We start from the raw sequence: 15012 nt of genomic DNA on the forward strand, positions 1-15012 counted from the left end.
TCCAAATCTTTGATGATCCCCAGGAGTACCATTAAATCTATCATAACCAAATGGAAAGAACATGGCACAACAACAAACCTGCCAAGAGACGGCGGCCCAGCAAAACTCAAGTACCAGGAGGGGAGGGCGTTAATCAGAGAGGCAGCACAGAGACCTAAGGTAAGCCTGGAGGAGCTGCAGAGTCCACAGCAGAGACTGGAGTATCTGTACATAGGACGATAATAAGCTGTACCCTCCATAGAGTTGGGCTTTATGGCAGAGTGGCCAGAAGAAAGCCATTACTTTCAGCTAAAAACAAAAAGGCAGGTTGTGAGACTCCCAAAATGTATGGAGGAAGGTGCTCTGGTCTGAACTTTTCGTCCATCAAAGAAAACGCTATGTCCGGCGCAAACCCAACACATCACATCACCCAAAGAACACCATCCTCAAAGTTAAACATAGTGCTGGCAGCATCATGCTGTGGGGATGTTTTTCAGCAGCCAGGACTGGGAAACTGGAGATGAGGGAGGGTGCATTCACACCATGTCTTTGCAATACAGTTCCCATATACGTTTTCAATGTGAAAACCGTATGGAACCATATTGAAAACTGTATGCATTGACTCTCCATTGAAAACTGTATGCCAAAAGTTGCATCAGGTTGTGTCCGTTTTGCATCCTGTACGGTTTTGGCAGTTTTGGTTTTTCTTGTACCCAAAACTGTAGTCTACCACGTTTTTTGGTCCTGGTGAAAAACTGTATTAAACCGTATAAGTTTTTTTTAAACCTGGAAGTCAATGGGAACCGTACAGAACCATATGTGCTTACTGTTTCATCCAGTTTTCAACGTACGTTTTTTCACTTTGCACAGTCTTTTTTCTTGGAATTTCAATCAAACAAGTGAAACTTTATTCAAAATGGAGTGAAAAGTTAAAAACATATACGTTTTTTTCTTTAAAAACGGATGCAACCGGACATCATTTTTCAAACCGTATACGGTTTTTAACTGTATACGGGTTGAAATTTGTACACACGTTTTGACACAGCTTAGTCAGGTTTTGAGGAATCCGTTTTTCATCAAAAACCTGATACAGGAACTGTATTGCAAAAACGTGGTGTGAATGCACCCGGAAAGATGGATGGTGCTAAATACAGGGATATTCTTGAAAAAAAAACTGTCACACTCTGTTCATGATTTTTTGGCTAATACGGAGGTTCACCTTCCAGCAGGACAATGACCTCAAACGCACTGCTAAAGCAACACTTAAGTAATTTAAGGGGAAACATGTAAATGTGTTGGAACGGTCAAAACCCAGATCTCAATCCAATGGAAAATTGGTCAGTGGTCAGACTTAAAGGGGTACTCCACTGAAAAACATTAATTTTTTAAATCAACTGGTGCCTGAAAGTGAAACTGATTTGTAAATTACTTCTATTTAAAAATCTTAATCCTTCCAGTACTTATCAGTTGCTGTACACTCCAGAGGAAGTTCTTTTCTTTTTGAATTTCCTTTCTGTCTGACCATAGTGCTCTCTGCTGATACCTCTGTCCATTTTAGGATGTGGCAAGCTCATAGAGACTTATCCAAAGCTGTGATTCCCGCAAAAGGTGGCTCTACAAAGTATTGACTTTAGGGGGGGTGAATAGTTATGCACATTTTTTTCTGTTATTTTGTCCTATTTGTTGTTTGCTTCACAATAAATAATAATTACAAAATAAAAACCTCTTTAAAGTTGTGGGTATGTTCTGTAAATTAAATGATCAAAAACCTCAAACAGTCCTTGTTAATTCCAGGTTGTGAGGCAACAAATTAAGAAAAAAGTCAGGGGGATGAATACTTTTGCAAGGCACTGTAGGCTGATGTAATAATACTAGTGCCATCCATACATAACCATGCAAGTAAACGTGTAATGTTCATAAAGCACAATAATGGGTCGGCCTCTGTAAATCTGTTTAGGCTATATTCACATCACATTTTTTTGCCCTGTTGTGAAAGCCCCCGACATGTGTCCATAAGGGTCCAATGTCAGATGAGGCCAATATATTTAGCTAATATATATCAGTATGCCACAAGGAAAATGAAGTATGGAATAGTGTAAAAAAAAGAAACTATGGGAGGAATTTATCATTGGTTTTTAACTTGTTTTTGTGGTGTTGATTTTTGGTATGATATTTTTCCATTGCTGTTTAGAGACTTTTCATCACAACTTGTGCTTTAGATGCTTTTGTCAAAAATTGTGTAGCTAAACCATAGTGTGGTAAACTTTTTGCAGTGGTCATGAATTTATCATATGCGACTTTGTTGCACAATTTGTCAAAAAAATCCAGACCTGGCTCACTGAACTGGCTGTGGACAGTACTTGTAATAATGTGCACATTTTGATGCAACAGGTTAAAGGGGTAGTCCAGTGGTGAAAAACTTATCCCCTATCCTAAGGATAGGGGATAAGTTTGAGATCGCGGGGGGTCCGACCGCTGGGGCCCCCTGCGATCTCTCTGTACGGGGCCCCGGCTCTCCGCCGAGATAGCGGGTGTCGACCCCCGCACGAGGCGGCGGCCGACACGCCCCCTCAATACATCTCAATGGCAGAGCCGGAGATTGCCGAAGGCAGCGCTTCGGCTCTGCCATAGAGTTGTATTGAGGGGCCCGTGTCGGCCGCCGCTTCGTGCGGGGGTCGACACGCCCCCTTCCCGCAGGCTGTCGGGGCTCCGTACAGGAGATCGCGGGGGGCCCCAGGGGTCGGACCCCCCGCGATCTGAAACTTATCCCCTATCCTTAAGATAGGGGATAAGTTGTAAACCACTGAGTCACCACTGGACTACTCCTTTAAGTCACAGAGAAGCAAAAAAAAAAAAGTGTACTAGCCCCATATTTATCACGTGCCATGCATTATTCAATAAATTTGGCACATGTGCACATTACTACGACCCTAATATAAGGTGTAGGAAAATCGTTCATCGATCTGCATGATAAGAGATAAGTGTCTGATCACTGAGGGGTCCTGCCGCCAGGAGTCTCCCACAATATCCTGTACGGCGCTCTGGCTCCCCTCACACATGGAGCGGGTATCTCCAGCTCTCCCATGAACATGAATGGAAGGCATGCCAATCCCCACTACGTGTGCGAGGAGAGCTGAAGTGCTATACAGGAGATCGCTGGGAGTCACAGCGGTCGGACCCCACCTGTGCCATTAGACACTTATAGGCAGGGCTGTGGAGTCAGTAGATAAATGTTCCGACTCCGCAATTTTTTGTACTTCCGACTCAGACTCCTCTGTATTAATATGCGAATGTATTAAAGTTTAAGCTAACAATCGGAGTTTACAAGTTTTTATAGCCTTAGCTGAATGGCAGCAGTTTTTCCAATGGTTTACAGCTTCAGTCTTGAACTATTGACCCTCCATTCCCTTCACTTATACAAGTGTCTCTAGTCCTGCAAAAATCATATTTCCTTAATCCCTTATCAGTGAGAGGCTAGGTTACCCATGGGTTCCCTGTAACAGCAGAGCACAACACTATGGAAAGTATAAGTATTGCCGCTCCTAATTGTGCGTTGTGTGCCATATAGTAAAGCACATGAAAAGCATGCTTCTTCAGTCACTTAACGTGTTCGTTTTGCGGTTACGTGAGGCACTGCATGCATTGGTCTTTATTCTTATAGTAGAGAATTCATTAATTATAACTTTTTGTGAATTGGGACATTTAAACTTGCTTTTTTTTTAATTCCAATCTAAATTTAGTAGGAGTCGGAGTCGGTGCATTGTTTGCCGACTTTGACTCCAGGTACCCAAAATTTACTCCAACTCCGACTCCACGGCCCTGCTTATAGGGAAGACATTCTCCTACATGGGACTACCCCTTTAATGAGCTCAGGAGGGGTAGAGGAAGACGGACTGGTAGAATAGCTCCCCCTTGTTTTTCTTATCTGTTGGTCAGAGCTCTGCAGTCTATTCATAACCTTCTCTGGAAAAATAAAATGAATGCGATACAGTAGTTTACACTAGGGAATGAGCAAGGAGTCTTCTTGTTTGACAATTTTGATAAATGAGACCAATTTATCAGCACATTCCCCTTATACTTCTGCTAGAAATACTGGAGAATTCCTGCTGGTAGTTTTCTAGAAATGTATAAAATGTTGGAGAGATTTATTACTACGGTCATAAATTTTAGACAACATAATAGTGGATTAGAGGGGCAAAGAATGCGCCAAGTTTCTTTCACAGTGGTGCACGTTTCGATGCATCTTTTCGATATGTTTCGATATGTTAGGCATCTTCTTTAGGCCACATATTATTAGGATATAGAAATATGCTGGACCAGTGTTTCCCAGTGTCGCAAAACAGCTAGAGGCACATTGGTTGTAAAGTATTAGTCTATACCAGTGGTCTTCAACCTGTGGACCTCCAGATGTTGCAAAACTACAACTCCCAGCATGCCCGGACAGCCGTTGGCTGTCCGGGCATGCTGGGAGTTGTAGTTTTGCAACATCTGGAGGTCCGCAGTTTGGAGACCACTGGTCAATACCATGTGTGTGTGTATGTATGTATATATATATATATATATATATATATATATATATATATATATATAAATAAACATTTTATATACAATTTTGTTTAATGCCACAAGTAGAGATGAGCGAATTTACAGTAAATTCGATTCGTCACGAACTTCTCGGCTCGGCAGTTGATGACTTATCCTGCATAAATTAGTTCAGCTTTCAGGTGCTCCCATGGGCTGGAAAAGGTGGATACAGTCCTAGGAGACTCTTTCCTAGGACTGTATCCATCTTTTCCAGCCCACTGGAGCACCTGAAAGCTGAACTAATTTATGCAGGATAAGTCATCAACTGCTGAGTCGAGAAGTTCGTGACGAATCGAATTTACTGTAAATTCGCTCATCTCTAGCCACAAGCTTTACCCCAATATTTTCTGACAAATAGATGAGGAACACCATTAATAAATCTGATTCCTTTTATACTTTTTACACCATTTTGACACATCTCCTTTTCTAAACACTTTTTAGAAGCTTCTCGTGGGGTATAAACTGTGTCTAAGACACATAATAAATTCGGCACGGGACACGTATGCCATTTTTTTTTTTTCACAATTGGTGCATCATGCATAGTAAATCTTCCCTGTTGCCTTTTTATAGGGTAAAGTTTTGCTGACATTAATATTATTTGTTTTCACAGAATCTGCAAGGACAAGAATACAAAGACAAAAGTCTGAGGAGTCATCAGACTCAACCAAGACCGAGGACTCCATAAAAAAAGAAGACTAGCGGGAAATAACCCCCGAAACAACCCCCCTTACACTAATGTAATCCAACCCTTCAGACGTTTATTGGTTTTTATATATCTTAGTACCACTTATAGATTTTTATTTTCACAAGAAGTTTAGACTGAGAATAGCTGGAGTTTTCAAGGTAATCTTAAAGGGGTACTCTGGTGAAAATTATTATTATTATTTTATTTTTATTTTTTTAATCAACTGGTGCCAGAAAGTTAAACAGATTTGTAAATTACTTCTATTTAAAAAATCTTAATCCTTCCAGTACTTATTAGCTGCTGAATACTATAGAAGAAATTCTTCTCTTTTTGGAACACAGAGCTCTCTGCTGAATCACGAGCACAGTGCTCTCTGCTGACATCTCTGTCCATTTTAAGAACTGTCCAGAGTAGGAGAAAATCCCCACAGCAAACATATGCTGCTCTGGACAGTTCCTAAAATGGACAGAGATGTCAGCAGAGAGCACGGTGCTCGTGATGTCAGCAGAGAGCTCTGTGCTCCAAAAAGAGAAGAATTTCTTCTATAGTATTCAGCAGCTAATAAGTACTGGAAGGATTAAGATTTTTAAATAGAAGTAATTTACAAATCTGTTTAACTTTCTGGCACCAGTTGATTTAAAATAAATAAATAAAGTTTTCCATCGGACGACCCCTTTAATCTCCATTTTCTTCTAGACATTTCTATAACCTCACCCCGAAAAAAATCCAGGGTTCTTCCCATCTCATAAAGTGAAGATATACGACTAGGCTATGTCATTGCTTTCTGATCCATGGGGGTCCGACCTCTGGGACCCTCAAGGATCCTGAATCATCATTACAGCCCCTGCACAGCAGTGCCAGCCCAGCCCCGCTGTGCAGAGGAACTGCAGCTTAACTCTATTCAAGTGAAGCCGCGAATGGTTCCGCTGATCTTACGGTGCACTATTTATTTTAATTGTATCTTACTTGAATTTTATTTAAGTGTTGTGCACATTTTCACCTGACTTCACTTTCTAAGTATTACTACTGAAGAGAACCAATCAGTATCCTAGATGAGCCCCTGGTAGTCACTGTATGACTGTAGCTGGAAGGGATTTTCCTATTGTACACATACAGTGGAGTGTTGGTTCAGCAGCCTTCTCTATTCCCATTATCTCAGGTGAAGAAGGGCGCTGACGTCTGCCGAGTGCTGGGACCGTGTTTGGTGTCAATGCGGTCAGTCGTATAAACATTATACATAAAACTTTGTGAATTCATATAAATGCCATTTTAGGATTTCCTTTAATATGTTGGGACCTCAGAGTGTTTGTCTTTCATCTTACCCTTGTATACATGTGTTGATGTAGTCTGAAGTGTTTTTAGCTTCAAGGGGACCCGCAGCCCCTCCTGACCTGTCTGTTTTTGGGAAAACATGTGTTCCACATGAAATAACAATTCAAGAGCATCTTCTCCTATAACTCATTCCTGTTATTCTTAGTAGAAATGTATGAACAAATAACCACCGTGTAGGCCAGTGTTTCCCAACCAGGGTGCCTCCAGCTGTTGCAAAACTACAACTCCCAGCATGCCCGGACAGCCAACGGCTGTCCGGGCATGCTGGGCATTGTAGTTTTGCAACAGCTGGAGGCACCCTGGTTGGGAAACACTGGTGTAGGCTATCCAATCAGAGCTGACAGTGTCTGATAGTATAGGGACACACACCCCAATTGTAAACGCCCAGTTGACTATTTAGTCATATATTTCTAGTAAGATTAAAGGGGTATTCCAGGCCAAAACTTTTTTTTATATATATCAACTGGCTCCGGAAAGTTAAACAGATTTGTAAATGACTTCTATTAAAAAATATTAATCCTTCCAATAGTTATTAGCTTCTGAAGTTGAGTTGTTGTTTTCTGTCTAACTGCTCTCTGATGACTCACGTCCCGGGAGCTGTGCAGTTCCTATGTTGATATTCTCCCATCATGCACAGCTCCCGGGACGTGACATCATTAGCAGTTAGACAGAAAACTTCAGAAGCTAATAACTATTGGAAGGATTAAGATTTTTTAATAGAAGTAATTTAAAAATCAGTTGATATATATATTAAAAAAAAAAGGTTTTGCCTGGAAAACCCCTTTAACAATTCTGGGACATCTTTTCTTGTAGCTTTCTGTTGTGCTGATTTTCTGTTAAATACATGTATGCCCCAAGAAATCGTAAAACAGATGGGTCTGGAGAGGGGTTATCCAGGAAAAAACTTATATATCTCAACTGGCTCCAGAAAGTTAGACAGATTTGTAAATTACTTCTGTTAAAAAATATTAATCCTTTCAGTACTTATGAGCTGCTAAAGTTGAGTTGTTCTTTTATGTCTAAGTGCTCTCTGATGACACCTATCTCGGGAACTGTCCAGAGTAGAAGGAAATCCCCATAGCAAACCTCTTCTACTCTGTGCCGTTCCAGAGACAAGCAGAGGTATCAGCAGAGAGCACTGTTGCGAGACAGAAAAGAACAACTCAACTTCAGCAGCTGATAATTATTGGAAGGATTAAGATTTTTTAACAGAAGTAATTTACAAATCTGTTTAGCTATCCTGGAATACCCCTTTAGGATACTTTAACATTTCAGTAATAAAACAGGTCTGCACACCCAGATTTCCAAACTAAAAGCCAAGGGCCCTTTCACTAATCTAGTGATCATTGGGGTCCCAGCACATTGACCCCCTTCCCTCTTTTACCAAGGACGTATTCATCTCTCAATAACATTTCAGAGAATAGCTTTCAACATGGCTAATTTTATAAACCTTTTAATGTGGTCATCCCTAGAGTGTCATTGTAAAATACAACACGCTATTTACTGTACGCATGACAATTTGTTGTAATGTTTCTTTTTTTTTCAATTTTCTTTTAAATAAAAAAAAGTAAAGGTGTTTTTTTATTCACCAGTTGACAATACTGTTATCCATACTACACTTGAGTACTACAGATGCCACTGAAGCCAGGACATACAACGTACGCAACTTTTCCGGCTACTTACAGGGGCTGTTTACACCTGTTGTGATTTGTTAAAACTGTACAACTGGGCAGATGTTTTAAAATTAATATGGGTCATAATTTATTTCTGAAAGCTTGTTGTAGTAAGAGTTTTACAGGTGTATAAACTAGGCCTTGGTATTGCTTCCCTTTTCACGTGGCTAAGGCTTGGTTCACACCACTTTTTTGCAATATACGTTTTCAATTTGAAAACTGTACGGAACCGTATTGAAAACTGTATGCATTGACTCTCCAATGAAAACCATATGCCAAACAATGCATCAGGTTGTGCCCGTTTTGCATCCTGTACGGTTTTGTCAGTTTTTCTTCTCGTACCCAAAACCGTAGCCTACCACAGTTTATGGTCCGGGTGAAAAATTTTATTGAAACGTATACTTCTTTTTTAACATGGGAGTCAATGGGAACCATATGTGCGTACAGTTCCAAACGTTTTTTGATTTTGCACTGTTTTCTTCTTGGAATTTCAATCAAACAAGTGAAACTTTATTCATAAGGGAATGAGAAGTTAAAAACATGTTTTTTTACTTAAAACCGGATGCTTACTGGACATCATTTTTCAAACCGTATACGGTGTAAAATGTGTACACACGTTATGATACAGTGAAGTCAGATTTTGAGGAATTATTATTATTTTTTTTTAATCAAAAACCTGATACGGGCACTGTATTACAAAAATGTGGTGTGAACCCAGCCTTAGAAGGGTTATGCTACCGGTACTCCCTCCACTTCTGGTTGTCAGTATCACTTCATTAAAAAGTGGGGAGGCGGGTACCACATTGTGATCATCACATGCGGTGACAAATGGCCACATGATGTTGCCAATATTGTGATAGTTATACTTACAAGACAACAGGGTGGCAGAAGTGGAGTGAGGAATGGTATTGCACCTAGATAACCCCCTTTTAAAGCTATTTGGAAGTAGGGTATTCCGGCCTTAGACATGCCCCCTCCCATAGACATGAATAGAGGGGGTGGGGTGTGATGTCAAGTCTCCATCTCGGGAGCAGCGCCTGGCACAGAATGACGGAAGCTGCACAGAGATCGCGGGGGGGCCCAGTGGCAGGACCCCTGTCATCAGAGGATAGGGGATAAGATGTCTAAGTCCGGAATACCCCTTTAATATGTATTTGAAGGGTATATTTACATGTGCACGAGGGAAAAAAGGTAGATTTTCCAGCTTCCATAAAAACTAAGTTTATTTCAATCCATTAAAAAAGTGCCAAAAACGTAAATGTAACGTGCAGATAAAAGCCAAATGAAACTGTGTTATATTTGGCTTTTATTTGTATGTTACATTTATGTTTTTGCACTTTTTTAATGGATTGAAATAAACTTATTGGCCTGCATTTATCATTGTAGGTGTAAGTGAAGCATTTATCATTGTAGGTGTAAGTGAAGCATTTATCATTGTAGGTGTAAGTGAAGCATTTATCATTGTAGGTGTAAGTGAAGCATTTTTCTACACCTTTTTTTTTTGTGTGCAGGTAATGTGTAGGAGACCCAAATATATTATATGGTCACAGAGCATTTGATACATTTTGTGCAGGTTACATTCTCTGAAATTTCTCTCTTCACATACACCAAAAAGCTAAGTCTGGGCTGGTATATTTTTAGAGACTTTTCAGTGGCTTTTTTGCGCCTTTTCACAAAGTCACATGGGGAGATTTATCAAAACCTGTGCAAAGGAAAAGTTGCACAGTTGCGCATAGCAACCAATCAGATCGCTTCTTTCATTTTTCAGAGGCCTTGTTAAAAATGAAAGAAGCAAGCTGATTGGTTGCTATGGGCAACTGGGCAACTTTTCCTTTGCACAGGTTTTGATAAATCTCCCCCAATGTTCATAAATCCCTTCCATATCATGTGTATTGTCAAAATCTGTGGATTGCAACTCAAAATCAGCAGAAATGTGTAAACAAAAAGTTGCAAAAAAAAGATGCAAATAAACCCTGCTTGTGCCTTTTTTACGCCTTTTGTAGACACGAAAAATAGTCTATAGACAATGATAAATGTCGGCCATTGTTATTATGGAAGCTGGAAAATCTACCTTAGCCCCCCCCCCCCCTCGTGCATCTACCTGGGAACCGGCCCAGCAATCGGCCGTGCTGCCAACAGATGTGTCCCTGTGTCTCCACGCAAAACATGGAAGGATGAGCTGACTCTGAAGTTATACATTTTATATTTACATGTGGTTGATATGTTGCAAAAATTCTGTGACTGAATGGGACTTGCAGAAAATACCCCATTCAGTTGTATGAAACAGATTACAGTCACAGATATATTTGGAATAATTGTGCCACGTGTGGCCCTTAGTATGTGACAGATTGGCGTTATGTGCAGAGGCGGACATTCTTATTTTTGTGATGATAGCTGTACCATTCCCAATTGTTACATGTGCCTTTGTGAAGATGTCTCTACGTCTACTTTAAGACGTCCTGCAGTCTATGGGATCCTAGTTTATATTTACATTTTTGGTCAGGTATTCCATGTCAATTGATGCACATACTGTAGAAGCTTTGGGAACTGGATGGCCATAGTGTTCACGGTTTAAGATTTTGTTTTATTCCTTTAAAAAAAAAATACAAAAAAACACATTTGAAAGCCTTTGTGTTATCTGATAGTTGACTCTGCAAGAGCCAAGTAGGGGAAGTTAAGTGTCAACAATGGGGCATTAGCTTACAGAAAGGGCTCAGTATTAAAGGCTTTCAGCATAATGTACAGGAAATGCCCTTATGCACCAAATATCAGGGTCTATTCATGCCACATTCTTTGAAAGGACAAGAGTTCTTTAAGTTAACTACATACAATAGATCTAGATATCTTATCAAAAAAAGATAAAAGCTTCAATAAAAAAAAAAGTGTCTAAGTTCCGTAGTCTAGCTCAAAGTAAAAACATGACAGACCTTTTCAAAAATATTAAAGAAGCAATCTGACTGGTTGCAACTGGTCAACTTCTCCTTTGCACAGGTTTTGATAAAACTCCCCCATCCTTTTTTCCTTAAAGGAGAACTCCGCAATGTAAAAAAAAATAAAGATGTACATACCTTCCTTGCTCCCCCGGGGCCTCCGGTAACCAGCTTTGGTCTTCGCCGTGATCCATTTCCTGGTTGCCGGTGGTTGGATGAATCATACTGCGCTTAGCCAATCACCGGCCGCAGCGAAGTCAGACTCGGCCGGCGATAGGCTGAGCGGCAGTGTGAGAACGCTTCGGGACACAAAATTCTTCACTACACCGGCACCTGCTGCCGGGGCCTAAAACGTCACACTGCCGCTCAGCCTATCGCCGGCCGAGTCGGGACTTCACTGCGGCCGGTGATTGGCTGAGCGCAGTACGACTCTCCGACCACCGGCAACCAGGAAGTGGATCACGGCGGAGGCCGGAGCCGGTTACCAAAGGCCCCGGGGAAGCGGAGGAAGGTATGTACATCTTTATTTTTTTACTGCCGGCAGTATGGACGACAATTTTTATGTTCTGGAGTTCTCCTTTAAGTAGGTGCTGATCTGTGTGCTGCCGTAGGGGGCCTGTGGATGGCCTGTGACCTCCAAAAGTCTGGGGCTACACAGTCATTTTTGTCAGACGACCTAAAATTGCTGTGTCAGTGCTGTGTCAACGCAACCACATTCAGTTACTTAGGCTCAGACAAAGCAATTTTTGGATGTGTAAGCACTATTGCAGCCAAAATTGTTGTGTATCCCAAACTTAAAAGGGGTACTTCAGCCGTAAACATCTTATCCCTCTATCGAAAATGCTAAGATGTCGGATCGCGGCTGCGCCGACACGGCAGCGCTCTGAACATTCCGTCCTCATGGCGTTACACCACACCCCATCCATCCATAGACATAAATAGAGGGGGCGTGGCAGCTGTGATCACCAGTCATTCGGCACAGAGCAGAGGTCACTCCATGGACCGGATGACTGGCGTGCCGCACCAGAGATCACAGGGTCCCCAGCGGCTGGACCCTCACGATCTGACATCTTATCCCTTATCCTTTGGAAAGAGGACATGTTTAGGGGCGGAGTACCCCTTTAAGTCTGGGCTGACATTATTTTGGTCAGTATTTTTAGGCAAAACCAGGAATGGGTTCAAAACATAGAAAAAGGTGCAAATAAATATTATAGTGTTTCTTTCTGTTCAACTACTTTAATTTGGCTAAAACACACCTCTAAAATAATTACCTTTTAGAACACGCTGTATTCAATTACCTTTAAGGACTTACGGGAGCAGCGCCTCTAAAGAGTCCCTCTAGGTGGGATATATATGGTCATTATCCAGTTTATGAGGTAAATCAGAGGCCAGCACGGCACATTTTCTCAATGCTGTCGCAGACTCTTCAGTAGAGCAGCCCCACCCTCATGACTCTTTACTAGTAACTGAAAATAGTGTCAACTAGATTAGTTTACTCTACATTATGCTGCATCAGCCAAAATGTACATGATGCATCACTGTGAGCCTGGTCCTGGACGGGCATAATAAATCCTCTGGCCAGCTTCACTTTAATCACAATACAACAGATGAAACTCTTGAATTTCAGGCTGCAACAATTAATTGATAAAAAATTTAAAAAAATAAAAAACTCTGAAAATAGTTATTGACAATTTCCATTATGGATAAATCAGTTGGAGTAAAAGTATACTTATTTTTGTTACTACTTTTTCTGCCTTTTTGAAGATGCTGCTGGCCTGCAGTAGAGATGAGCGAACTTACAGTAAATTCGATTCGTCACGAACTTCTCGGCTCGGCTGTTGATGACTTATCCTGCGTAAGTTAGTTCAGCTTTCAGGTGCTCCGGTGGGCTGGAAAAGGTCGATACATTCCTAGGAAAGAGTCTCCTAGGACTGTATCCACCTTTTCCAGCCCACCGGAGCACCGGAAAGCTGAACTAATTTATGCAGGAAAAGTCATCAACTGCCGAGCCGAGAAGTTCGTGACGAATCGAATTTACTGTAAGTTCGCTCATCTCTAGCCTGCAGCCTCCAGCTCTAAGACCATGGCTTGCAAAGCAATCTAGAAGCCGGCCCGGCCTCCTTGTCCTCTGGTGACAATAAGCCATCGATCCTGACATGAGCCCCCCTGTCTTGCCAGAAGCTGTGTTCTCCCTCCTCCTTGCAGTGACAGATCTTCCTGGTGCAGGGAGGACGGCCATCACTAAGGTATGTGGACTGCTCCTGCAGCAAGGCTCATAGGTTAACCTTTCAGTTGCTGTCCCTGCGCCCTTCGGGTACTCTCCCCTCTTTTTTCCCCGTTAACCCTTCACATTGCGGTTCCCACTTCCTCCCGTCCACCCTTCCCTGGTCCCCTAATCCATTGTCTGATCCGATTAATATAACCAATAAATCAGCCAACAAATCGACTTTACAATGAATTGTTAGTTGCAGCCAGAGTTAAATTTACTGATCTGCAGCTGAAGACCTCAAGCTGGTATCTTACTGGTTAACACAAGAAGTAGATATATTGGGGGTATTTAAAAATTTTGCCTGTTGACAGTTTTTTACCTTTTTTTTTCACTTTGGTTTTCATTAGAGATGAGCGAACTTACAGTAAATTCGATTCGTCACAAACTTCTTGGCTCGGCAGTTGATGACTTATCCTGCATAAATTAGTTCAGCTTTCAGGTGCTCCCGTGGGCTGGAAAAGGTGGATACAGTCCTAGGAAAGAGTCTCCAGCCCACCGGAGCACCTGAAAGCTGAACTAATTCATGCAGGAAAAGTCAGCAACCGCCGAGCTGAGAAGTTCGTGACGAATCGAATTTACTGTAAGTTCGCTCATCTCTACTTGAAAGGTTTGGAAGAGTCTGGAGCAGTGGAAACATATTGGCCCAGATTTATCAAACTGTGTGAGAGAAAAAGTGGAGGGATTTTCCCGCAAGAACCAATCACAGCTTTGCTTTCACTTTACCTCAGCTCGTTAGCTGAGCTGTGATTGGTTGCTGTGGGAAAAATCCCTCCACTTTTTCTCTCACACAGTTTGATAAATCTGGGCCATTGTATTATAATATTGTGCACACTAGGTTGATAATCTATCTGGAGCAGCTGTAGACTGTCTAGTCCATGTTTGCATGGTGTTGCAATTAGGACGTGCCCCCTTTTCCACAAAGTCACACCTCTTTGTCAGATGAAGCCCAAGAGTGTCAAAAACAAGTGAAGCAAGTCTTATAAGCCATTTATTTCTGTTTAAGGATAAATGCCTCTTGTATGTTTAAGGCAAATACAGAAGCAGTGTTCTTTTTGATGACAAAGCTTTATTAACATAGAAAACAATGGTCATCTAAAAAAGTGCCACAGAAAAGTGAAATTATACAACAGCTTGACATGTCTATAAACATATAGGCCCTCATTTACTATTGCAAACCCAACATGTTTTGGCGAGTTGTGTGCCAGATGCTGTCGCATTGCGCCAGAAATTCTGTCAGCGCCAGAATTGAAGGGAAAAAAAAACTAACTCCATTTCACTGAGAAGCAAAAAAAGGGGCGTGGCTGGCAGGGAGAGGGGGCGTGTTCCTGACTTTTACAAAAACCCAAAATATTTACTAAGGTTTCCACAGAAAAGGTGGTGAATTTCAGCTGAGGAAAACCAGACAGATTATATAGATGCAAATCATAAAATGTTGCAGTATCTTGTAATACCTTTTTTATTGGACTAACAGCATTTTGTAGAGACAAACTTTCGGGATTCCTCCCTTTATCAAGTCCAAAGCAAATCTTGCCACTTACAGTGCTTGTTTTCCAATCCACT

The 15012-nt window shown here is 41.4% G+C and overlaps 1 protein-coding gene across 3 annotated transcripts in view; it reads left to right on the plus strand.

The window, feature by feature from the left end:
• RB1 (RB transcriptional corepressor 1) overlaps window positions 1-5459 on the plus strand; it is a 170445-nt gene extending 164986 nt beyond the window's left edge. For all 3 annotated transcript variants that reach the window (XM_056562104.1, XM_056562107.1, XM_056562105.1), the window contains exon 27: window positions 5174-5459. In XM_056562104.1, coding sequence (XP_056418079.1) covers window positions 5174-5262 — 89 coding nt within the window. In that variant the 3' untranslated portion in view covers window positions 5263-5459. The remainder of the gene's footprint in view (window positions 1-5173) is intronic.
• The last annotated feature ends 9553 nt before the right edge of the window (window positions 5460-15012 follow it).

This window comes from Hyla sarda, chromosome 2 (assembly GCF_029499605.1).
Source record: "Hyla sarda isolate aHylSar1 chromosome 2, aHylSar1.hap1, whole genome shotgun sequence".
NCBI lineage: Eukaryota > Metazoa > Chordata > Amphibia > Anura > Hylidae > Hyla > Hyla sarda.